The 25015-nt window shown below is 43.0% G+C and overlaps 1 protein-coding gene across 6 annotated transcripts in view; it reads right to left on the minus strand.

Annotated features, from left to right (window-relative positions):
- Nucleotides 1-25015, minus strand: part of ACACB (acetyl-CoA carboxylase beta) — a 240050-nt gene that overhangs the window by 162870 nt on the left and 52165 nt on the right. For all 6 annotated transcript variants that reach the window (XM_077295957.1, XM_077295946.1, XM_077295937.1 and 3 more), the window contains 8 exons: nt 19890-20022; nt 4834-4972; nt 4496-4605; nt 3732-3813; nt 1248-1346; nt 1065-1174; nt 868-978; nt 521-730 (listed from right to left, as the gene is read on the minus strand). In XM_077295957.1, the coding sequence (XP_077152072.1) occupies nt 521-730; nt 868-978; nt 1065-1174; nt 1248-1346; nt 3732-3813; nt 4496-4605; nt 4834-4972; nt 19890-20022 (994 nt within the window). The remainder of the gene's footprint in view (nt 1-520; nt 731-867; nt 979-1064; nt 1175-1247; nt 1347-3731; nt 3814-4495; nt 4606-4833; nt 4973-19889; nt 20023-25015) is intronic.

The raw sequence follows: 25015 nt of genomic DNA on the forward strand, positions 1-25015 counted from the left end.
TCCAGTTTAGTGGAGGTCATTATGTAATCCGAGTTATAAAATAAGATCTATTTTGTAATTTATGCAAAACCAGTTAAATCCTCAAATTCCATTAACATGCAGACATAAGGTTAATCTGCAGGTTAACAGCGTTACAAAGCTGTCCGGCTTCCTTATTGAAAAAGTGGCTACTGGGAGGAAATTAACTTTATTCCTGCCTGCAGCCACCATTCATAAAGGCATACCCAAAGCAGTTTCGGTCACCCCTCACAGCACTGTGAACGGCGACTAAAGCATGCCCCAGCACAGAACAACGGCATAGCAAACTGTCAATCAAAGCACTATGGCATGCTTACAGCCATCGCTCACTGTGCACTTATCGATGATTGTAGCCGCTATTAACCTACAGATTAACCAGATTATGTACAAATCTTCCTATTTCCACTAAAACTGATTAACAACCTAGTGTTCATATAATGTGGCAATATCTACCCACAGTCAGTCACTAGCTAACGGCAAGCACATATAAACACAAACCCACCTGTTCCATATATTCAAAGACAGATGGAGCAGCAACAGTGGCTGGGGCTTCTTCAATAATTTTTTGGTGTCGGCGCTGTATGGAGCAATCGCGACCAAAGAGAGAAATAGCGTTTCCAAACTGATCTGCTAAAATTTGGACTTCCAGGTGCCTGGCGTGCTCAGCTAACTTCATTACAAAAACTGGGGACCCAGGGATCTCTGTCTGAACCTGTGCAAAAAACAAACAAACAAACATATATATTGTAAAGCAGAAATAATGTAATTTACGTGTAATATTGAACTGATGACTCAGCTGCTGATTACTGCTATCAAACTAGGCATGACTGCCCTTAAGAGAGGTCCCACCTGTCTAAAGAGATTGGGAAAATCTTCTGCTCGCTCTGCCATTCGGATGCCTTTGCCGCCACCACCTTCAGATGCTTTTATCATTACTGGGTAACCAATTCTTTCTGCAGACTGGATAAATCAGTTGAAATTAAAATATGTTCATTAAACACCTTCAGCCCCAATTTGGTAATCATCACTGAGGGAAACCTCTTTACCTCTAATCCCTCATCCACATCTTTCACACAACCACGTTCATATACTTCAGAAGGGACGCCAATGACGCTTGGCTGCTGCTGGTCTTCCATCTCACATACTAATGTAAGACCTAAAGCAGACGGCATAATTAGAACGTTTGCATGAAGAAATAAAGAAGCTAACATTATGTGTAAATTTCTTACCATCTCCGCTCCAAGACAGAGTGGGGATTCCAACAGTCTGAGCAACAATTGTTGAGGCCACTTTGTCTCCTAGTGCCCACATTGCTTGACTGGGGGGACCTAGGTTAAATGACATGATGGATTTATAGCTATTTCTACAACAGCATTTTAGATGCAAGCAAACCGGTAAGACTTTTTAAGGCGAAGCTGCTTCAGGAAAACACTGGTAGTGGTTTTCCTAAAGCGACTTTCCCCTAGTCCTTTCAGATGTTTTTTGGCAGCTCCACCACCAATCTCTTTTGCGTAAAATACTTTTCAAGCATAAAAAACAGCAAGTGGTTTAAAGATTTGACACAAGATAGAACTTGTGTAGAGAAACGCCAGTTTGACATTGTTATGTTCATCTTATGTGGCCCAATGTGCACATACCTCAAAGGTGTTTTCTTGGAATACAAGGCTATTAATTATACAGGCCTGGAAAACCCCAAAGCATTGTGGGCCCTTCAGTCAGCTGATTGCAAGGTTGCTGGGATTTGAACTGCCCCCCCCCCCCCCCAAGCTGATTTTAATTGCCCATCTTAAGGATAAGCCAGCAGTTTTGCAATCTCAGCAAACTCCTTTGAGTTGGACAGCAGTTCACAGTACGCCATGGAGGATGGAGAAAGACGTGTAAAAATACCTTGTATGATCGTCATGCAGGTCATGTGATTGAGAAACCCACATTTTAATACCCTATTGCTGCCGTTGCAAGTTCCCCGGAGGTGCTTCCTTCTTGTGTAGTGCTCAGAGCTACAGTACCTGCATTAAATGCTCCTCAGCCTCTATCTTTGCTCTAAGTGATGGATTTATTGGTCTTCCGATTAAAATCAAGAGAGTCAGCTTGGGAGTGGAGAAGCTCGGGAGGGTCCCGTGTAGGAAGCCATAAGCACTTCACATAAGGGAATGCCTTTGGGTACTTGTGATCACAGCTTTGGGGCAAAGAAACAGTTTTTGAAGTTCAAACAAGCATTGATCTTAGCAGCGATTTCTCGTTTTTCCAACAAAATCTTTTTTTTTAATGACCACCTCACATTTGAATTGAGTTTGGGGGTTAAATATGACAGAAAATACCCAAAAGTTACACCATTCTAAAAACTGCACCCCTCAATGTGCGCAAAACCACATTCAGGAAGTTTATTAACTCTTCAGGTGCTTCACGAGACCTAAAGCAATGTGGAGGGAAAAAATGAACATTTTACTTTTCACAAAAAATTTAATTTGGAACCAATTTTTTTTATTTTCACAAGAGTATCATGAAAAATGGACCACAACATTTGTTGTGCAATTTCTTCTGAGTACGCCAATACCCCATACATGGGGGAAAGCCACTGTTTTGGCGCATGGCAGGGCTCAGAAGGGAGGGAGCACCGTTTAACTGTTTGAACGCAAAATTGGCTGGAATCAATGGTGGGAGCCATCTCGCGTTTGGAGACCCCCGATGTACCTAAACCGTGGAACCCCCCAAATTCTAACTCCAACTCAAACCCCAACACACCCCTAATTCCAACCCTAACCACAACCCTAACCCCAACACACCCCTAATCCTAACCATAAACCTAACCCTAACACACCCATAACCCTAATCCCAACCCTAACCCCAACCCTAAGCCTAACGTAATCCCAACCATAACCACAACCCTAACCCTAGCCCAACCCTAGCTTGAGCCTAACCCCAGCTTGAGCCCAACCCTAGCTTGAGCTCAACCCTCTCCCTAATGGAAAAATGCAAATAAATAAATTTTCTTTTTATTTTATTATTCTTACCCAACTGTGTGGGTGATAAAGGGCGGTTTGATTTACTATTTTTTTTTTTTTGCTTTGATCACTGTGATAGACCCTATCACAGTGATCAAAATGAACCAATAGGAAAAATTTCTTATTATCGCCAGGTGCTGGTTGGCAGATCTTGGGCGCACTGCGCATGTGCCTGCCGTTTTCTCCCGGAAGATGCCGCTGGCATGGTTACATCACGAGGGGATGCAGAGACACCGGAGGTACCGGGGGAGGATAGCAGGACCTGATTTCTCTCTCCTCTGATTTGCGATCACATCAGAGAGAGGAATTAAATGGGAAATAGGACTTTTTTTTTTTGGCGGTCTACTTTATTCCTGTAAAAACCGACCCGAATCATGTTCTCTGGGGTTTCAGCTATGCCGCCAGCCGAGACCCCGGATAAATTCCGACTCTGGGGGGGCGCTATACACTTAGTTCTCAGTGCTGTTACCCTTAACTGCCGCCGTTAAAAGGCGCATTGGCAGTCGTTAGGGGGTTAATAAAACGCAGCCAAAATAAAATATGCTACATCAAGATGTCAGTAGCAAAGAGGAAATAGGAGGTAGCACATAAAAGTCTTTCATAAAAGATTTAAAAAAGAAATATGAATATTATAATGTCACAGAAAAATGCCCTCATGTCCTATGCAGCTTGTTCTTAAACCTCATCACGTTTTGAACTATTTGACATTACCCATGAATGCAATGTTCTGTTTCTGAAGTAGTTCGGGAAGTTTGGGATTTTCTGAGGCATGACCCCATCCTGCCCACACAGCCTGGAAGAAATTAAGGAAGAAAATAGAATTATAGCATGTATTTTGAATAAAGCTCAAGAACATTCACACAATTATAACGTCAGGAACAGTAAGGAATAACTAGACAAGGTTATGGCAAGTTGCAACTTTGTCACCGTTATGGCCTCCATAAATTCTCATTCACAAGCAGCCAAAAGGCTGTAATATAGTATTTACGATATTTATAATAATTGGCTAAAATTTGTAGACTACCTGATTTGACTAAAGTTGAATTAGTTTTCTCTGTCGAAGCAGACAATCCCTTCGAAATTATCATATTCCCTAATGTAAAATAAAAGGAGCCTCTAATCACCTTGGGTGGCGGCGCCGTTCCAGCAACATCTACGCAGAGTCTCCTGTGATGTTCTTATGTCACATCAACCCTGCAGCCAATCAGCGGTCGGTAATGGGCCACTTTACTCTCACTTCAGGATACCAATTTTGTCAGAAGGAAGTAGAAAAAGCTGCTATCTGACGCTATCCAGATGTCAGTTACGTCCGAAGGACAAGAGTAAAGTGACCCATTAGCGACTGTTGATTAGAAGCTGGTCTCATGTGACATGCGAGATCCAGCACTGGTTCCGAGGTGAGTACAGGCTGTTATTCCACGTGGGTGAAAAAGATGATTGAGAAATGGTTGTCCGATTTAAACATATACACATACCTGAACTGGAATCCTTTTTGCAATATCAACAATAAGCTCAACATTGGCATAGTTGTTATTATTCGACCCTCCTGGGACCGGAACATAATGATCAGCCATCTTGATGTATTCTGCAGAAGAGACACGTGAAAGAGAATGAGAAAAAACACTTCAGTGAGCACCAAACATTTCTAAATCTCTAGAAATTTTCAGAATTACATCACCAGTGTACAGTAGTCCAATGCCTTCAACGTTCATATTTTTGCCAGAAAATTTGGAATGTGATTACTATAGGAAGCTCCTCCAATTTTTCACCTGGCACCAGAATTGGTAAATTGCCCGACTATAATGTACCATACCTGCATTTGCTTTAAGATCTTCAGGGGTGACCATAACCACAAAGCGTATTGCTCGCTCATTGCGGAACATTTCATAAGACCATCTTCGAATAGATCGCATACACTTGACGGCAGCAATACCATTATTGGCAATGAGTACCTATAAGTAACGTAACAGAAAAAGATCTGACTAACGAATAAATAAATATTAATATAGTTTTTCATGCCTGTGATTCACACTCAGATAAGAGTGCAATACAGTACTAGAAGTGACAGTATTGCCTCATTTATTTATTTCATGTGTTTAGCTTAACGCGGTCCGATATTAACAACTCAATGACCATGTATGTATAGGCATTAATAGCCAGACAAATTTTATTTTGCCTCTCCACTCAGGATTCATAACTTTATTTTTTCACTGACGTGGCTGTACCAGGTTTAGTTTTATGCAGGACAAAATGTATTAATTTGTAGTACTGTTTTCAGGTACATGCTTATTAATGTGTAATTTTTATAATTTATCACAAATATTGAAAAAATATGTTCTGTATATTGATGTTTAAGTTAGCTTTTTATTTATATTTTTACAGCTCATTTTTCACAAGGCAGGCAGAACGTCCAAATATGAGGGATATGATGTCAAGGGGACACTGATGAGAAGGGGAGGAGAAATCTTGTATAATGAATCAGAAAGGCAGTCTTCACTTCTAGGCTGCGTACCCCCCATAGCATGGAAGAGCAAGCTATGAAAGATGACTTTTGCTGAACAAGCCATCATCCAAGAGGCATACAGGTATGACCAATCCAATTTCAGCTGTATACAACCTACATTCCCATATTAATAACTCAAAAAGGGGAAGGATTCCCTTTAACCTCACAAAATTTAAAATAGCCTGTGGTTAAAACCCAGCACAGTAAATTTACAGCACTTGGTCGTTATTAGTTTAATGGAGAAAAATAAATCCGGCAATATGTGACCAAAGGTAACAAAAGTAACAACCTCTGTTAAGTTGTACCTTGGTCTCAAGCTAAATTTCGGTCCACTGGAAGAGCACAACAAGAATCAAAGAAAGATACCGTTTATGCTAAGAGACAGGATCACATAAGGTGATATATTCTAAAGTGTCAGTCCATCCTGTCTCTACATTAACAAATCATATTCTAATAAGACTGTTTAACAGGGAACCTGACAGGCGACTCATGTTGCCCAAACCACAGACAGTATGAGTTGTAGCCCGGCTGCATGACTGCAACTTGGTATATTATTCTTGGAAAGAGAAAACACAAAAGTCTTTCACAGAATATATAATTTTAACATCCTATGTTCACACGAGGGAGGGATCTGCCAATTACCTCTTGCAGAGCTGGGAAGAGCAAAACTAGTCTCGCTTCCAGTTTTTTTTTTAATCAGATAAATTTTTATTAGCAAAATTCAAATTACCAGACAAGTGCAATTTTGTTAAAATAGACATGTTTACATATTTCAAATTACTCCCTTACTCCACCCTCATTCCCATCTTGTTATACATATATATATGAACAGCAACAGGACAGTAATATACATTAAAATAGCATCCTGTTGGGATCAGCCCCTCTCCATCCAGTGTTTCAAAGGTTTTCCCCCTTTTTCTTTTTTCATAAATACTTTTTTTCCATATTTACAATAATATCAGATTGTTTATAAAATTCTTGCAGCGTCGGTGGTTCTTCACTTATCCAGTGTCTGGTGATTAATTTCCGCGCAACATACAACAATCTGGCTATTGCCAGTTTATAACAATTATGCAACCGGATCTCCTCAACAAAGCCCAAAATTAATATCACAGGGTCACTTTCAATGTTACAACCATATATTTTCTTAATTGCTTCCCCCACATTTAACCAATGAGGTCAGCCTCGGACACTGCCATAACATGTGCATAATTCCTGCCCTCTCGGACTGACACCTAGGACACTCAGAGGTCAGTCTCAACCCGGCTCTATACAGCCTATCTGGAGTTCTATATACCGTACTCTATGGAGCACATATACAGGTCCTTCTCAAAAAATTAGCATATAGTGTTAAATTTCATTATTTACCATAATGTAATGATTACAATTAAACTTTCATATATTATAGATTCATTATCCACCAACTGAAATTTGTCAGGTCTTTTATTGTTTTAATACTGATGATTTTGGCCTACAACTCCTGATAACCCAAAAAACCTGTCTCAATAAATTAGCATATTTCAACCGTCCAATCAAATAAAAGTGTTTTTTAATAACAAACAAAAAAACCATCAAATAATAATGTTCAGTTATGCACTCAATACTTGGTCGGGAATCCTTTGGCAGAAATGACTGCTTCAATGCGGCGTGGCATGGAGGCAATCAGCCTGTGACACTGCTGAGATGTTATGGAGGCCCAGGATGCTTCAATAGCGGCCTTAAGCTCAACCAGAGTGTTGGGTCTTGCGTCTCTCAACTTTCTCTTCACAATATCCCACAGATTCTCTATGGGGTTCAGGTCAGGAGAGTTGGCAGGCCAATTGAGCACAGTAATACCATGGTCAGTAAACCATTTACCAGTGGTTTTGGCACTGTGAGCAGGTGCCAGGAAGCATGAAGTGCTCCAAAATCTCCTGATAGCTAGCTGCATTGACCCTGCCCTTGATGAAACACAGTGGACCAACACCAGCAGCTGACATGGCACCCCACACCATCACTGACTGGGTACTTGACACTGGACTTCAGGCATTTTGGCATTTCCTTCTCCCCAGTCTTCCTCCAGACTCTGTCACCTTGATTTCCGAATGACATGCAAAATTTGCTTTCATCAGAAAAAAGTACTTGGGACCACTTAGCAACAGTCCAGTGCTGCTTCTCTGTAGCCCAGGTCAGGCGCTTCTGCCGCTGTTTATGGTTCAAAAGTGGCTTTACCTGGGGAATGCGGCACCTGTAGCCCATTTCCTGCACACGCCTGTGCACGGTGGCTCTGGATGTTTCCACAACAGACTCAGTCCACTGCTTCCTCAGGTTCCCCAAGGTCTGGAATCGGTCCTTCTCCACAATCTTCCTCAGGGTCCGGTCACCTCTTCTCGTTGTACAGCGTTTTCTGCCACATTGTTTCCTTCCAACAGACTTACCATTGAGGTGCCTTGATACAGCACTCTGGGAACAGCCTATTTGTTGAGAAATTTCTTTCTGGGTCTTACCCTCTTGCTTGAGGGTGTCAATGATGGCCTTCTTGACATCTGTCAGGTCGCTAGTCTTACCCATGATGGGGGTTTTGAGTAATGAACCAGGCAGGGAGTTTTTAAAAGCCTCAGGTATCTTTTGCATGTGTTTAGAGTTAATTAGTTGATTCAGAAGATTAGGGTAATAGGTCGTTTAGAGAACCTTTTCTTGATATGCTAATTTATTGAGACAGGTTTTTTGGGTTATCAGGAGTTGTAGGCCAAAATCATCAGTATTAAAACAATAAAAGACCTGACAAATTTCAGTTGGTGGATAATGAATCTATAATATATGAAAGTTTAATTGTAATCATTACATTATGGTAAATAATGAAATTTAACACTATATGCTAATTTTTTGAGAAGGACCTGTATTTGCGAGAGTCTACCCGGCTCACGTAAAGGGAACCTGTCATCCCCAAAATCAAAGGTGAGCTAAACCCACCGGCATCAGGGGCTTATCTACAGCATTCTGTAATGCTGTAGATAAGCCCCCAATGTATCCTGAAAGATGAGAAAAAGAGGTTAGATTATACTCACCTGGGCGGGCGGTCCGATCCGATGGGCGTTGCGGTCCAATCCGGGGCCTCCCATCTTCTTATGATCACGTCCTCTTCTTGTCTTCATGCTGCGGCTCCGGCGTACTTTGCCCTGTTGAGGGCAGAGCAAAGTACTGCAGTGCGCAGGCGCCGGGCCTCTTTGACCTTTCCCGATGCCTGCGCACTGCAGTACTTTGCTCTTCCCTCAACAGGGCAGACAAAGTACGCCTGCGCCGGAGCCGCAGCATGACTACAAGAGGACATCATTGTAAGAAGATGGGAGGCCCCGGACCGGACCACAACGCCCATCGGACCGGAGAGCAGCGGGACCGCCCCTGGGTGAGTATAATATAACCTCTTTTTCTCATCTTTCACGATACATCGGGGGCTTATCTACAGCATTACAGAATGCTATAGACAAGCCCCTGATGCCGGTGGGCTTAGCTCACCTTCGATTTTGGGGGTGACCGGTTTCCTTTAATGATAATTGGGGGGGTATATTTCATAATATCTCCCATTTATCCTCCTCTATCCTTCCCAACTCTTCCTCCCATTTTTTTTGCTGTGATCAAGTACCTTTTTAAAATGGTATACAACAAATCTTTGTAAATATCTGAAACCAACCCTTTTATTCCCCCCTTCGCACAAACATAATCCACCAGAATATCTTTATGAATCTCCATATTAACGGTTTTACTGTGTTATGTAGGCATGCCTCAGCTGTCTATATTGAAACCTACAGACCCCCGGTAACCCATAGCTCTCTTGCAGTGTCTCAAAGGATGTCAGTCCTTGTACATCTGGTATTTGGGCCACATATTGAACACCCAGTAACTTCCAATTTTTGAATTCCCCCATTTTAATAAATTCCGGTAATACTTCGTTATGCCATATTGGAGAAAGATTTGTCAGGAGCCCCACTCCCCTAGTCTTTTTAATTGCCTCCCATACCTTTTGCAATAGTGTCAAAGTGGGATAGGCCGTTCCAAACTTCCTAAAACTACCTGCCTCCAGGCCCTGAACTAAAGGATCCCTTCCCAAAAACTGAACCAAAATCCTTTGAGCCGAGCCCATGACATTCAACTCCCTCCAGCCTCTCATTGCGGACCCTGCGCTGACAAAAAATAGATCCAAGGGTTAAGAAGTGCCAGTCTCCCTCTGTCCTTAGGCCTCTGCAGCAATTCCACCCTGATTCTTGGCTGTTTTTTCCCCCAAACAAGGTCCTGAGCTTCCGTTATTATTGCCATCAATATTTTCAAATTACATTTTCTCTGGAACGCAAGAACATTTCAGAGAACAACTTACTCGGCTGCAATTGTGCAGTCAGGCTGCAATTCATGCTGTCCACAGTTTGGGCAGCATGAAATACTTGACAAGTTCCCTGAAGGATTCATGATGGCATACATGCGGCCCAAGAGTGGAAAACTGGTTAGAACAGAATTCTGAACTGGTCTCACTGAAGAGCTGTATGCGATTACAACTAACACAGTCCAGCAAAACTGAACTTTGTTTCATTACAAATAGATTTGCAGTTGCCGTTTTCCTCTTTTAGTGCTTCAGCTTCCATCTCTCAGGCAGCCAGTGTGGCTGTCACATTACAAAATGTGTTTGCAATGAGATAAATTTCAGTTCTGTTGTACCGTGTTAACTCTGCTGTACTCTGTTATACTCACTCACAGCTCTGCAGTGAGATGAGGAGGGCAGATTCATTACAAGTCTCACACTGAAAATGCCCCCTTTCATTTAAAATAAGCTCCAGAGGCATATTGTCAGTGAGATTTGTGTCTGACCTATAGATCTTAATAGTTAATTTATATATCAAGAAAAATGTGGATTTCTCTGAAAACAAAAAGACATCGGATTGCAGATATCAAGGTATCACTTTATTCAACTCTCTATGACCTGCATACCCTGCATACCCATGCAAATCATTTAGGGGGTTTATATAACAGACAGATTCCCTTTACTATTTACTATGTATTTTTCGGACTATAAGATGGACCGGACCATAAAAGACGCACCCCAAATTTTCAGAAGGAAAATAGGGTAAAAAAATTAAAGTGTCAAATGTGGGTACTTCTTACAGTCCCAAATTCAGCTTACCAGGGGTTATCAGCAGCTCTGGTGAAGCGTGCTCACAAGCGGTGTTCGGTGGTCCAGCAATATGACTCCCATCCCATGGCCTCCGAGAAATCCCATCCCAGGCTGGTGCGGGCAGGTGAGGCTGGTGTGGGCAGGTGAGGTGGTTGTTCTTTGTGGTGCGGTGGAGCTCTGCCGGCATTTTGTGAAAGTCCGGAGGCCCCTGCACATCCAATGCTGCGATGCGGTGGCCTCTGGGAAAATGGCCGCCGGGGGCGGCGAATGCTCAGATTGAGATCACGGCACAGAGATCTCATCCCGAGATCTCGGGAGATGAGATCTCGGGATGAAATTTTGTTGCCGAGATCTCAATCTGAGCATGTGCCGCCCCCGGAGGCCATTTTCCCGGAGGCCACCACATTGCAGTAATGGATGCGCGTGGCCTCTGGGCTTTCACAAAATGCCAGTGGAGCCCCCCCCCCAGCACAACTGCCCAACCTGCCTGGGAAGGGAGTGTGATCATCACCCGGCAGTGTCGGACCAGGACCGCCGCAGAATCGCCTGACTCCTGCTGCCGCCACAGTATTTGTAAGTAAATTCCAACTATAACACGCACAAATTTTTTGGGTAAAAAAGTGTGTCTTATAGTTAGAAAAATACGGTACTTCTGTTCCTTTTTAGGAGTTGTCCTTGCTTAGTACTTCTGCTTCTGTCACACAAGCAGTCAGTGGGGGGTGGGGCAGTACAGAAGAACTGACTGCACTGTAAAAATACAACCGTGTTTGTAATAAGACAACGTTAAACTCTGCTGCACTTTGTTGGTTATAATTAGGCACAGCTGTGCAACAGGGCCGAGAGCACTATGAGAGGAAAACTGCTGCTGTAAATATGCTTGTAATGAGTAAAAAGCCAGCTCTGCTGTACGGTGTTATTTACAGTGGGGAAAAAAAGTATTTAGTCAGCCACCAATTGTGCAAGTTCTCACACTTAAAAAGATGAGAGAAGCCTGTAATTGACATAAGTAGACCACAACTATGATAGTCAAAATGAGAAAACAAATCCAGAAAATCACCTTGTCCGATTTGGCAAGATTTATTTTGCAAATTGTGGTGGAAATAAGTATTTGGTCACCTAAAAACATGCAAGATTTCTGGCTCTCGTGTATTTCTCTGGAATAAGACATCAGATCGCAGATGTCAAAGTATTACTTTAATCAACTTTCTATGACCTGCGCACCCATGCAGACAACTAAGGCTACTTTCACACACAAGGTTTTTTGTTTCAGGCACAATACCGCCAATTTTATAAAAAAAAGGATCCGTCGCAAATAGTGAAAAACTGAAGCGACGAATCCGTTTTTCTGCTGGATCCGTTTTTTTGTTTTTCACCAAATACAGTGACGAGAAAGAAAGAGAGAGAGAGAGTGTGTGAGTGAGAGAGATATTCCAGAATGGAAAATGCATGATTTCTGTTAAAAACTGATCTGGCCATTTATACCTGCGTTTCATACGTTCTTGGCCGGATCAGTCGTTGTGCGGTTTTCCGCCAGACAGAAAAAACACATTGCTCTGGATGTTTTCTCCGTCCGCCGGAAAACTAATTTTTGACGGATCCGGCAAAAAACGGATGAAATGTTGGAACATCAGGCGCAATCTGGCGCTAATACTACTCTATGAGAAAAAAACTGATCTGGCGGGAAAAAAAAAAGGATCCTTTTTTTTACAAATTCGCTGGATTGTGCCTGATGCAAAAAACCTGATGTGTGAAAGTAGCCTTGGGATGGTTGATCAAACTGACAGATTCCCTTTAAAGCGAACCTGTCAGCTGTTTTGGCCGATATAAGATATGGCCACCCCCTTTCAGAGCTTATCTACAGCATTCTAGAATGCTGCAGATAAGCCCCCAATCCAACCTGAAAGATAAGAAAAGTAGGAATTAGTCCTACCGGTAATGTACTGTAGTTTCCAGGAGTACATCCTGACAGCACCACCAGGAGGTTGTCCTTCATATCCTTGATAGGGACAGGAAACACAGAAGAGGTTAAATAGCCCCTCCCCACCTCCACCCTTCAGTGTCTTTTCCAAGTACCACACCAAGATGGATGCAACGCTATTTTATTAAATTTCCATTACAAAATGTAATATATAATCACATTAGATAGGAAATATACGGGAGGGAATACAAGGAGTGCTGTCAGGATGGACTCCTGGAAACTACATTACCGGTAGGACTAATTCCTACTTTTCCAGGACGTCCCTCCTGACAGCACCACGAGGAGAAGTACCAAATAACTTCAATTAGGGCGGGATCACTGCTTGGAGGACTTTCCTCCCTAAGGCCGTCTGTTGGTTTGACAGAACGTCCAGTTTGTAATGTCTACAGAAAGTATCTACTTTGGACCAAGTTGCGGCCCTGCAAATTTGATCCACGGAAGCCCCTGCACGCTCTGCCCAAGAAGCTGAGACTGCTCTCAGCGAGTGAGCCTTAAGGCCTTCCGGCAGAATTTTTCCTGCGGAAATAGCTAGTTTTATCCACCTAGCTAAGGTGGCTTTTGATGCCTTCCTTCCTCTATTTCTCCCTGCCATCTGGACGAAGAGATTTGAATCTAGTCTCCAGCCTTCTGTGAGTTTTAGGTATTGTAGGACTGATCTTTTAACATCCAAAGAATGGAGTGCACGTTCTTTCTCGTCTTTATAGTTCTGACAGAAGGTGGGCAATATTATTTCCTGGCTCCTATGAAAGTTACCAGTTACCACCTTTGGAAGGAAGGCCGGATGTACCTTAAGAATGATACAGTCGTCCTGGATCCTTAAATATGGATTTTTTATGGAAAGGGCTTGAATTTCCACTATACGTCTGGCTGAGGTTATTGCTACCAGAAACACTGTTTTAAGTGTTACCGATCTGAGATCTGCTTGGTCTAGAGGTTCGTAGGGATTTTCCAGTAAATTATTCAGGACTAAATTTAGGTCCCAAGAAGGGACGGTACTGCGTATTGTAGGTCTAATACGTTGAGTGGTTCTAATAAACCTTACCACCCAAGGGTGTTCTGCCAGAGGGTAATCAAAGAAGGAGCTTAGAGCCGAGATTTGTACTTTTTGCGTATTGGGCTTTAGACCATTGTCAAAGCCAGCTTGAAGAAAATCTAAGATTTGCGGAATATCAGGTTCCTGTTTAAGGGGAATTGGGCCTGTACAATATGAGCAGAATTTTTTCCAGACCTTAAGATATATAGCTGAAGTGACTGGCTTTCTACTTTTTTGTAAGGTAGATATGACTGATTCTGAGAGGCCTTTCGATTTTAGAATTTCCTTCTCAGGATCCAGGCAGAAAGCTGTAGGAACTCTAGATTGCGATGAACAAGGCCTTGTGTCAGGAGGTTTCGTTGTAGTGGTAGAAGAATTAGATCTTCCAACGCCATCTGTTTTAGTACTGGAAACAGCTTCTCCTGGGCCAGTACTGCACTATTAGAATAACCGTCATTTCTCTTGAATCTTCCGTAGAACTCTCGGAATTAGGGCAATGGAGGGAAGGTATATGCCAGTTCCATATCCCAATCCTGGGCTAAGGCCTCCACTGCTGTTGGGTTGTCTCCTGGATTCAGCGAAAAGAAGCGTTTTGTTTTTGAGTTTTTACTTGAAGCAAATAAATCTATTTCTGGAAAGCCCCAGGTGTTTGTAAGATGTAGATAGACTCCTTGATTTAAGGCCCACTCTGTGTGATTGGATTTTCTTCCTGCTGAGAAAATCTGCTACTTGGTTCCTTTCGCCTTTCAAATGTACTGCCGTTAAGGATCTTACGTTGAGTTCGGCCCAGGAGAATATTATGTTTGTTAGGTCCTGAAGATGACTGTCTCGGACCTCCTTGATGTAGGATGAAGGAGACTGTAGTTGAATTGTCGGAGAATATTCTGACGTGAAGGTCGTTGAGCTGATGCTGAGACCTGCTGAGCGCTTCCCAAACTGCTCTGAGTTCTCTGACGTTTGATGAGTTGTTGCGTATCCATGAGGGCCATATTCCCTGAAGATAATGACCTTCTATGTGAGCTCCCCAGCCACTGAGACTTGCGTCCATAGTTATATTTATGCATGGTGACATCCGCCAGGGTTTGCCCTGCTGCAGATTTGAGATGTTGATCCACCAGGACAGGGAGCGTCTTCCTTCTTCAGTTAAGGACATTTTTTTCATCCAATGACGTCTCTTTTCCATCCCATCTGGAAAGTATGTCCCGCTGTAATCCCCTTGAGTGGAACTGGCTCCACTGGACACACGGAATACATGAGGTCATCAGGCCCAGTAGTCTCATGGCCTTCCTGATAGTGGTGTACTGTCTTTTTTCCAACATCTGAGCTTCTCGTGAGACAGCTAGTTGTTTGTGAGCTGGAAGGAATGAGTCCAGAAGGATCCCCAAGAAGGTTTTCCTCTTTTCTGCTTCTAGACTTGACTTTTTTATGTTTATTATCCATCCCAGGGTTTCTAGAAGCGACATAGTGTCTTTTAGACACTGTTCCATCTGCCGCCGTGAGTCTGCCACCAACAACAGGTCGTCCAAGTACGGCACTATAAGGATATTTTTTTGTCCGTAGAAAGGCCATCTCTTCTGCCATTTGTTCTGTAAAGATTCTTGCAGCTAATGAGAATCTGAATGGCAGACATTGGAATCGGAAATGAAGAATCTTCCCTCGGTCTTTTATAGCGAACCTGAGGTATTTCTGGTGTAGGGGATGAATTAGCACATGATAATATGCACTTTTGAGATGTATTGTACACATTACTGAATCTTTCTTTATTAATGGTATGACAGATCTGATGGTCTCCATTTTGAAGCGTTTGTAAAGGACCCACTGGTTCAGTGGTTTTAAGTTTATTATGGTCCGGTACTCGCCTCCTGGGTTTTTTTTTTATAGAAAAGAGACTGGAATATAGTGGCCCTGGAGTTGTTCCGACAGGGGTACCGGAACTATGGCTTCTACTCGTATAAGTTCTTGTATGTCTTCTAAGAGTCTCTGATGGACCTCTGGAGATTGGCTGCGGGTCAGGCAATATCTTCTGGGGGGGTTATCAGAGTAAATTTTATTCTGCATCCCTGAGAGACTGTTTGGAGTATCCAACGGTTTTGGGTAATATTCTGCCATCCTTCTATGAACCGTTGAAGTCTTCCTCCAATGCGCTTGCCGTCATTGTTTACCTGACCCGGTCCCTTGGTCGTGAAAGGAACCTCTGCCTCCTTTAGGGTAGCTCCATCTTCCGGTTTTGCCCTTGCCACTATAATCCTGCCTTGGATTAAATCGGGGCCTGCGAAAAACTGGCATTTTCTTTTGTTTCTGTTCTGGAAAGCCCTCTTTCTTATCAGATGCTTTGTCCAGTAAATCATCCAATACTGGGCCAAATACATGGACACCAGAAAATGGGATTGAGCAAAGTTTATTTTTAGATTGAGTGTCTCCTGACCATGATCTTAACCATATCGCACACGTTGCGGCATTAGATAATGCATTGCCCCTGGATGCAAAGCGGACTGACTCCGCTGAGGCATCCGCCATGAAATCAGTTGCCATCTTCCACAGTGGTAAGGATTTTAACATTTCCTCTCGGGGAGTTCTATTTTTTATTTGGGTTTCCAACTCCTCAACCCAGATACAAATTGACCTGGCTACTGAGGTCGCAGCTACATTAGCTTTCATAATTGCTGCTGAAGCTTCCCATGATTTTTTTAAGGAGGTCCTTCGCTCTCCTGTCCATCGGGTCCTTAAGGCCTGAGGAATCTTCAAATGGGATGGCTGTTTTCTTTGACACTCTGGCTACTGGTATGTCAATTTTTGGAACCGTTTCCCACGTCTTAGTATCCTCAGGATTACAGGGAAGTCGGAATATAAAGTCCTTCGGGACTATAAGTTTTTTCCCCACATCTTCCCATTCTTCTAATATCATTGCTGATATGTGATTATTCATGGGGAAGACCCTGTCTCTTCTGGCCCTTAGTCCTCTGAACATCTCGTCCTGGACGGTCATTGGCTCCGTGGATTCTTCCACTTTCATGGTGTTTCGGACTGCCTGTAACAGGGTGTCCGTGTCTTCTGAAGAAAATAAATATCTTTTCCGATCGCCGGAAAGAAGTACAGAGGAGGTTTCGCCTTCCGCTGAGTCTAGATCAGAGTAGCCCAATACTTCTCTTTCTTCGGATCCATGTTCCATCTGGATCTTTTAGGGGAGGGAACTTGGGGCGGTTCAGTAGTAGATATAGTGGCCTGAACCTCCTCTCTGATCATGGTGCGTATATTATCCAATAAGGATTATTGTTCCTGTTTGAGCAGTTTGGCGATGCACAACTTCTTGTCGTATGCGTCTGGAAGTCTTGTGGCACTTATTAGATTTCCTTTTGACCGCTGTCGTGGAGCGTTTAGTCGTTTCCTTATCCTAAAAAAAGATACGGGAAGGAAGGTCCTATAGCTATCTGTATGTAGCCTGGCTGGGAAGATTTTTATTGTAGCTCACTGACGTGGTCCAAGGGAGATTCGGACTGGACGTCAGGACGGCTAACACTCTCCATCTTACTGGGTCAGTGTGTGCTGTCAGCTGTCTGTCTTAAGTAGTCTGTCTTACCTGACTTCAAGACATCTGATTCGTTCTCCTTCCAATCACAGCTGCTGCTCATTTGGATCCTTGCTGTCGCTTCTGACAGCGCATGTGCCCCGGAGGAACGCATCCTGGCTCTTGGATCCTCAGTAGAAACCGCACCCCCTCCAGGAGCGCCTGCCAGCCTGCAATCCTCAGCGCCGCCCCCGGAAATAGTCACCGCGCTACTTCCGGTGTCATAGCGCTGTACTGGAGGGAGACGCCGACCCAGCGAGCGGCAGCTTTCCATCGCCGGAACCAGCATCGCGGACGCCCGCCCAAAGGGCGCTGCGCAGCAGCTGCAGCCCAGAATCCTCGGAGGAATGCGGCTGACATTGGGAGTGCACGCTCTACTGACGGCTGAGGGACCTCTCGCGGTATCAGCGGTATCGTGGGCTTACACCTTCGCCCACTGCCCCAACCCTGCTGGAGGAGCTGTAGCCTTTCAGGTAAATTGCTTCTTCGCACGTCTGTGCTCCTCTCCTGCGTCTGTCCCTGATAGGGACAGGAAAAACACTGAAGGGTGGAGGTGGGGAGGGGCTATTTAACCTCTTCTGTGTTTTCTGTCCCTATCAAGGATATGAAGGACAATCTCCTGTTGGTGCTGTCAGGAGGGACGTCCTGGAAAAATAACTTTTATTATACTCACGTGGGGGAAGCGGTCCGGTCAGATGGGTGTCGCAGGTCCGGGACCTCCCATCTTCTTGTGATGCCGCCATCCTGCTTGCTTCACAGGCTCCCCGACATCGCGCTCCTGTGCAGGCATACTGCTGAGGGCAGAGCAAGTACTGCAGTGCGCAGGCGTCGGGAAAGGTCAGAGGCCCAGCTCCTGTGCACTGCAGTACTTTGCTCTGCCATCAACAGCGCAGGAGCGCAATGCCAGGGAGCCATGAAGAAAGCAGGAGGGAAGTGATGATAAATAGATGGGAGGCGACACACCAAGACCAGGGACACCCATCAGACCGGACTGCTCCCCGGGTGAGTATAATAAAAGTTATTTTTCTTATCTTTCAGGTCGGATTGGTGGCTTAGCTACAGCATGATAGAATGCTGCAGATAAGCTCTGAAAGGCAATGGCCGCATCTTATAGCGGCCAAACCTGGTGACAAGTTCCCTTTAAAGTCTTTGATTCAATAGGCAGCAAATGACCAGACTTGCAAACAATACATATAATTAAAAGACAACTAGATCTATTTAGAAAATTTTTGTACAGAAAGCTACTCTAAGGAAGGAACTTCTAATAATATCGCACAAAATTACAACCATGTAAAAAAAAACAAGATAGTATTTTAGAATACAGTATGTGGACGGACAAGCATGAAAGTCATGTCTGTCATTTCTAGCTCAGCATTTATGGAAATTTTAAAAACCACAAACATCATATCTGTATGTGGTTTTATTCTGGAAAAGAAATAGTTTAAAAAAAATCTGTCAGAATTCTCAAGGTTGCGTCATATTTTATTCGACTGACAGCTGACTGGATATGTAGACAAGCTAGTGAGCTGTCAGTAAAGCTGAAGAAGAGAGCACAGGCTCTACCAGAAATAATGGTATGAATGACATTGTCTTTCACCAAGTAATATGACCATAATAATTGCACGGTGTGTTGCAAGGAGGCACCAGTCTCTGCTCCGGGAACGGCAGTCAAGTATGCGATATGCATATTCTCGGACAGAACCCATCTAGTGGGCACGGCCTCGCGCCATACATTTGTACTGAGTGAGGCCACTCCCCGTTTAGTGGGCTGTAGCCTCACTTAATAACTTGTAGTCAGCGGGGCTACACCCACTAGTCGGGTTCTGGCGAAGCATATACATATCACATACTGGAGTGCAGTGCATACTTGCAGTGCGTGCGCTTCAAGGACTACCAAGTTTACAGTAACACAGAGTAATACTGTAGACAACCCCTTTAATCATAATTTTGGAGAAAATTGAACCACCACAGCTTTTAAAGCACTTCCCGAATTTAGAGAACAGTGAGAGACCAACGGGCCAAATTTAGCACATTAATCTTGAATTTTGCACAAATTTTTAAGCATGTCAAAATTCCTGGCAACATAAAAGTATTGATTCCATCTTTTTTTAAGTCAGCTATGGGGTGCCTAGAATATGCAACTTATTTGCAACTTATATACAGATATGAATTAATAAAGAGGTCATACTGCAGGCCCAAAAATTAACCACATCAAGGAAAGATTTGTAATAGGTAGTCAAAATGATGTATTAAATAGAAACATTGAAAAATTTAGAATAGGCATTTATGACAAGATAATGTTGCAAATAGAACAAACGCAATAACGTTCCCTCATTATGTCAGTTGGGGATTGGATACCATTATAAGACATCATAGCATTATTATCACTATCCCATGCTTTGCTTTAACGCATTCTGTAGCCAACAAAAGACAGTGCAAAACAGATGCGATAGAAGATTGGTGCAACATTTTTGAAGGGGTTGTCCACTACTAGAACAATCCCTTCTCATTCCTCATGTTTTGGACAACTTCTTTAATGAAAAAAAAATAATAAAAATTGTCACCAAAGGAGGGCAACACCTTTAAATCTGGTCACTATCGCTTGTATTTTTCAACCAAATACTGAATAGGACATAGTAAAAAGTTTTACCTTTTCAATAATGCGGTTACCCCCAAACCGTGTGACAAACTCAGCTGGAGAAGCAACAGTGAAGTCTCGATGGAGATCAAGTTTCTTGTGCTCTCGGCCCTTCTTCACAAGATGTAATCCAGACATGCTGGACCTACACAAACAAACAGCATTCTTTTTTAATACACAGTCTCAGCTTCAATGGCTAAATTCATGCAAAGTCACACAACAATTCAGAAATCCTAGTAAAAAGGGAAAAAAAAAAAAGCCGATCTAGGAAATGCTGAGTTGGGGGTTGAGAACTTTCAGGAAATCTTCAAAAGGCTGCAATAACTATAAAAAATTAAACAGTTATTACTTAACCTGCTTGGGTCCAGTGCCGAATTCACAGATGCTACCCGGTCTTTGCCATTTGTCAGCAGCACTGACATCGCGCCTATAGCAGTGCAGCCAATCAGTGACCTCAGTGGCATGTGCAATCTACAAGGGCAGAGCTGTTGAGATCATGGATTGGCTGCAGTGCTGTCGACAAGCATTAGTGCTACAAACAGCAGAGGAAATCTGAAGGTAAAACACAGTGCATTTTACCTGCAGATTTTGCAAAAAACGGTGCGGAGAAATCCGCACACGAATCCGCAACGTGTGCACATAGCCTAAATCACTTGCGGATCTGCAGCGTTTCTGAGTGGAAAAAAAAGCTGCAGGTCCACAGGAAACGTGTGCATATACCCTAAGGCTACGTGCACACGTTGCGGATTAGCCTTAGGAATTCCTGGTGCGGATTCCGCCTCTCCTGGCAGAAAACGCAGCTGCGGATTTTGTGCGGATCCGCAGCGTTTTTTGTGCGTTTTTGCTGCAGTTTTTTTGCGGATTTGCTGCGTTTTTTACCCCTGCGAATTTCTATAATGGAATGGGTACAATAACGCTGCAGATTCTCAAAAAAGAAGTGACATGCTACTTCTTTTAAACCGCAGCGGATTTTCCGCAAAGTGTGCACAGCTTTTTTTTTTCTCATTGATTTACATTGTACTGTAAATCAATTGCGGATCTGCAGCGTTTCTGCACCGCAAAAAACGCTGCGGATCCGCAGAGAATCCGCAACGTGTGCACATAGCCTAAACCCTTCATCAATACTGGTGTACAAAACTTCAGTCTTGATTAATTGGGACCTGATTCATGTACAATACATGTGCTATACCTGGCTGGCTTTTCCCAGCGCTGCGCACAGTCGCGCCAATATCTAGAGACCTGTCAATCTCTAGATTTCTAACTATATTTTCTCTGAAACATCGGTGTTTTTATTGAAACCCAATTACAAAAATTTTTAGCCAAAAATATATGCATTAAGAAAAAAAAACAATTGTAACAAGAAGGTGGACAACCTTTTTAATTCTAACCACGGCTCTGATTCATGCTGCTGGTGTTCGGGCAGCATGAATGTGATGACAGGTTTCCTTTGACCAAACAATTGACTAACTGAATTACTGACATTTATTCATATGTATACAGCAACTAACTAAACCTAAAAGGAAAACACAAACAGGCAACAATGTAAGCATATAGAGAGGATCAATATTAAATATGTACAGTATTTACATTTATAATTCCATGGTGGAAAACTACACACAGCAATGCTGAGACCACATATTAGTGCTGGAAAATCTAGCAGCAGGTGCTTTGGAAAAGCATGTCATCATACATTCCCTGGCAGTGGTAAGTAAATCGACAACACGTCGGGAAAAAAAATGCACAAAAAATAGAAAATCTGCAACAATCAAGCGACATATAAACACAGCATGCAATGCAAAGGATTTGCAGCACTTCCTAAACAAAATATGTAGCTTATTTTGCCAACGTTCTATGTTACTGTATTCTTAAAGTGTCCCTTTATTTTCTCACTCCTGCTCAGTCCCTAGATTCGAGAGACCATAACGTATGCTGGAAGGTGCAGTCATGGAGCCAACCTACCACATGGCATGGCGCATTGGTCCTGTAATCAGAATAGAAGCCATGCACCATACTCTCCGGGTGCTGCATGGCTGTCCAAATGTTTTTACATTTTTAAACTCCATATGTTTTTCAAATAAATGCCTGCATTTTTAGGAAGTGTGTCATCAAAAATAAATAGTACAGACAAAAAAAGAAAATAAAGTATTGAATATTTTCAAACTGATTCACACGACCTGGTCCATAGGTCATGTGAAAAATCTGTGGCTGCTGAATGGGAGTCCTGGGAACCGCCTTCTATATTTTGGCATCCATGGCCCTTCTTTCGAATAGTCAGACTGGTGCAACATTATCACTGCGGTATGCTGCGCCAAGAGCCTCAGATGCCATTGGGTAGAGGACGGTTCTCAGGGTTCCTGTTCAGCAGCCTGAGATTACTGATGTGGCCTAATCGATTTGTACCAACTCTAATCATTAGATATCTGTTTTAAATCATAATTTTGATTTAAAGTCAAGGGCTAAAACAAAGGTTCTGGTCATCCACCCAGATTCAAGGCTTTTTTGGTGCTGCAGTATCTGTAAGTCCTCTAGTGGACAGTTCTGCAAAAATGTTACAACTGTGTCAAAGTGCCTTCTCAATTCTGATTCTATTCGATATTACTCCCTTCAATCAATGGTATAGACAGCAGCTCAGAGGGAGTTGTACAACGATCTTCACAATGCGAAAAGGGAAAAGCATGTATAGTCTCAGGGAGGGCAGAGAACACAAACTGAAGAAAAGGAAAAGCACATGAAGGGGAAATTAGTTCAGGACAGAAGCTGTGCTTATATGAGCTAATGAAGAATGCGGCACCCTGGATACACACAAAGTTCATTTCAAGCATGTATTACTGGGAGAGACACTCTCACAAAAAGAAATATCTGAAACTTGGATCAGGCTGCAAACTGTATATTGGGAGGCTGAAGATGAAAGAAGAAATGAAGACTGAAAACTGAAACTTAGTGCAATTTTATGAACTAATAGGTAACCTTTAATCATTTTATATGACGAAATTGTACAGAGTCTCTTAACACATTACATATGGCAGCTCCCGAACAATCACAGTTTGGCACAAATGTTCAAGAGTTACATATAGGACTGCAGCCACAGTTTGGATGGTCGGTTTGGCATCCATGTACCACAGGGATTGACTATAAAAAAAATGTACACGGTAAAGAAAACTTTTTTCGTGGCGGTCTTCTGTATTGTAAAGTGCAATCTGTGGTGCTTTCTTACAGTTAAAAGGGTTGTCAATGCTTTTTTTTTTTTTTTAATATTACCAAGGACCAGAATGTGCTCAAAAATGATAAAAAAGCACATGTTCGCCTACCCATCTCCCCTGCTCCTCTGTACTACTGTCTGGGCCTTAGGTATATGCTATGGAGGAGTGGCGACAGATTGCTAGGTAAATAAGTGCTTTTCATTATTTTTAATACCGCAATAAATTGTTACACTCTTAGAAGATGTATTGCAAAAATGACAAAGTGCTGTAATCGTACTGTGCACCCCTCCCTAGAACCAGTAAACAATGGTAATCAGCTCCATGACACAGTAAAATTATCTTTTGATAGGCAGCGTTCTACAGAGCTGTGTTTAACAACAATCAGGAAACCCTTTCCCGTGGGGCAGAACTAATATAATAATGGCTTTTCAGTGCAAGTCCTTCCCTGAGAGCAGGAATAACATCCTGCTGACCATTCATCTGAGCATTATACTAAACACTGGCCATTGTTCTCATTCTAGCATGTTGCCACATCTAGCACAAAGTCTTCAAGATGCCCGAGTCACCTGTCATTTCTGCAGAATTTCATTACTGTTCCCAAGTGTCCACCTTTGGAATGTGACTTTGTGCCACTGTTTGGCTAATTTGCAACTAAGTCGCAAATTAACTACTACATACCTAACTGGATAATGTGAGTGAGGGCTAACTACACCTAAGGTAGCGTTTCCAGTATATGTGGTTTCCGTTTTGTTCACAGATGCCATACGTGCCCATTATAACCTATGGGACTATGCACATGTCTGCGTATTAAAAACCAAGTGCCCGTGCAAAACAAGGAGATATGTCCGTTTTTTTCCGATAACAAGGGCCAATACAAGCCTATTGGTCTGTGAAAAACACGTACAGAATCTGTGTGACATCCATGTTTAACAAGTATAGGAGAAGCGTTATAATTTGCTTTTATAGCCATACCAGAAAAACACTGATTTTTTGTGTGAAGGAGGCCTTATACATATCACCATGGATAATGAACATCACCGAAATTATGTGAGAGCCAAGTACAACAAAATACATATTGTCTTGGATACAAAAAACATTTGAGCGAGACCTTATTTCCATCTATCTCACGTAAGGGTAGCCTGCATCACACAGAAAGCCTCTGGCAGCACACATTGGGGGTCCGGGCAGTAGGTTGTGGATACTAATACACATCCTGGCTGGTGACCGCTTCATGCAGTATTATGTGATTATACTGATGGTAACAAGTGCTTGTACAGTCAGCCATTTACCTATTGTACCCCCCATCTCCTTACAAGCTAGCAGGACCCTCGCTCCTGTATCTGGTGATTACTTTAGGTCTTTATTGTCTGTATAAGTCCCCTCTGAATTGTACAATGCTGCGGACTATGTTGGCGCTATAGAAATAAATATTATTATACCTGTCGCCACTTTTGGTTGAACGTCTTATTGGCTTCAGGAGTATGAAATGTTCTTTACCGACATTTACCGTCATTTTCCATTAGCAGAGTTTAATGTACAGAAAAGCGACACATTACAGAAACTTTCTAAATATTTCAGATGTGACACAGCAGCTCGGTCTGAAGTATCTCGGGGGCATTCTTTACATTTACGTCACGGCGTGGGGCAGGAGCCTGATGATGGAGGACTTGTATGTGTGATGGTTCTACAGTCCTGGCAGATTTGGGGAAGCTCCCCATTGTCCTATTACTGCAGCCCAGAACTCCATGCCCCCCTCACATGGGACCCATCTGTTCCTCATGTCCTCCATGCATGGGCTCCGGCGCTGCAATAGTTACTGGCTCCCCTGCTGCCCCGGAAGATGTTGCAGGCAGCCCCCGGTGCCCTTGTGGTGACTGTGCAGGACTATGGAGGCAGCTGTCCACGTGTATGCTCCCAGGAGCTTCATGAAGTTACCAC

The sequence above is a fragment of the Ranitomeya variabilis genome, chromosome 1 (genome assembly GCF_051348905.1).
Source record: "Ranitomeya variabilis isolate aRanVar5 chromosome 1, aRanVar5.hap1, whole genome shotgun sequence".
Taxonomy (NCBI): domain Eukaryota; kingdom Metazoa; phylum Chordata; class Amphibia; order Anura; family Dendrobatidae; genus Ranitomeya; species Ranitomeya variabilis.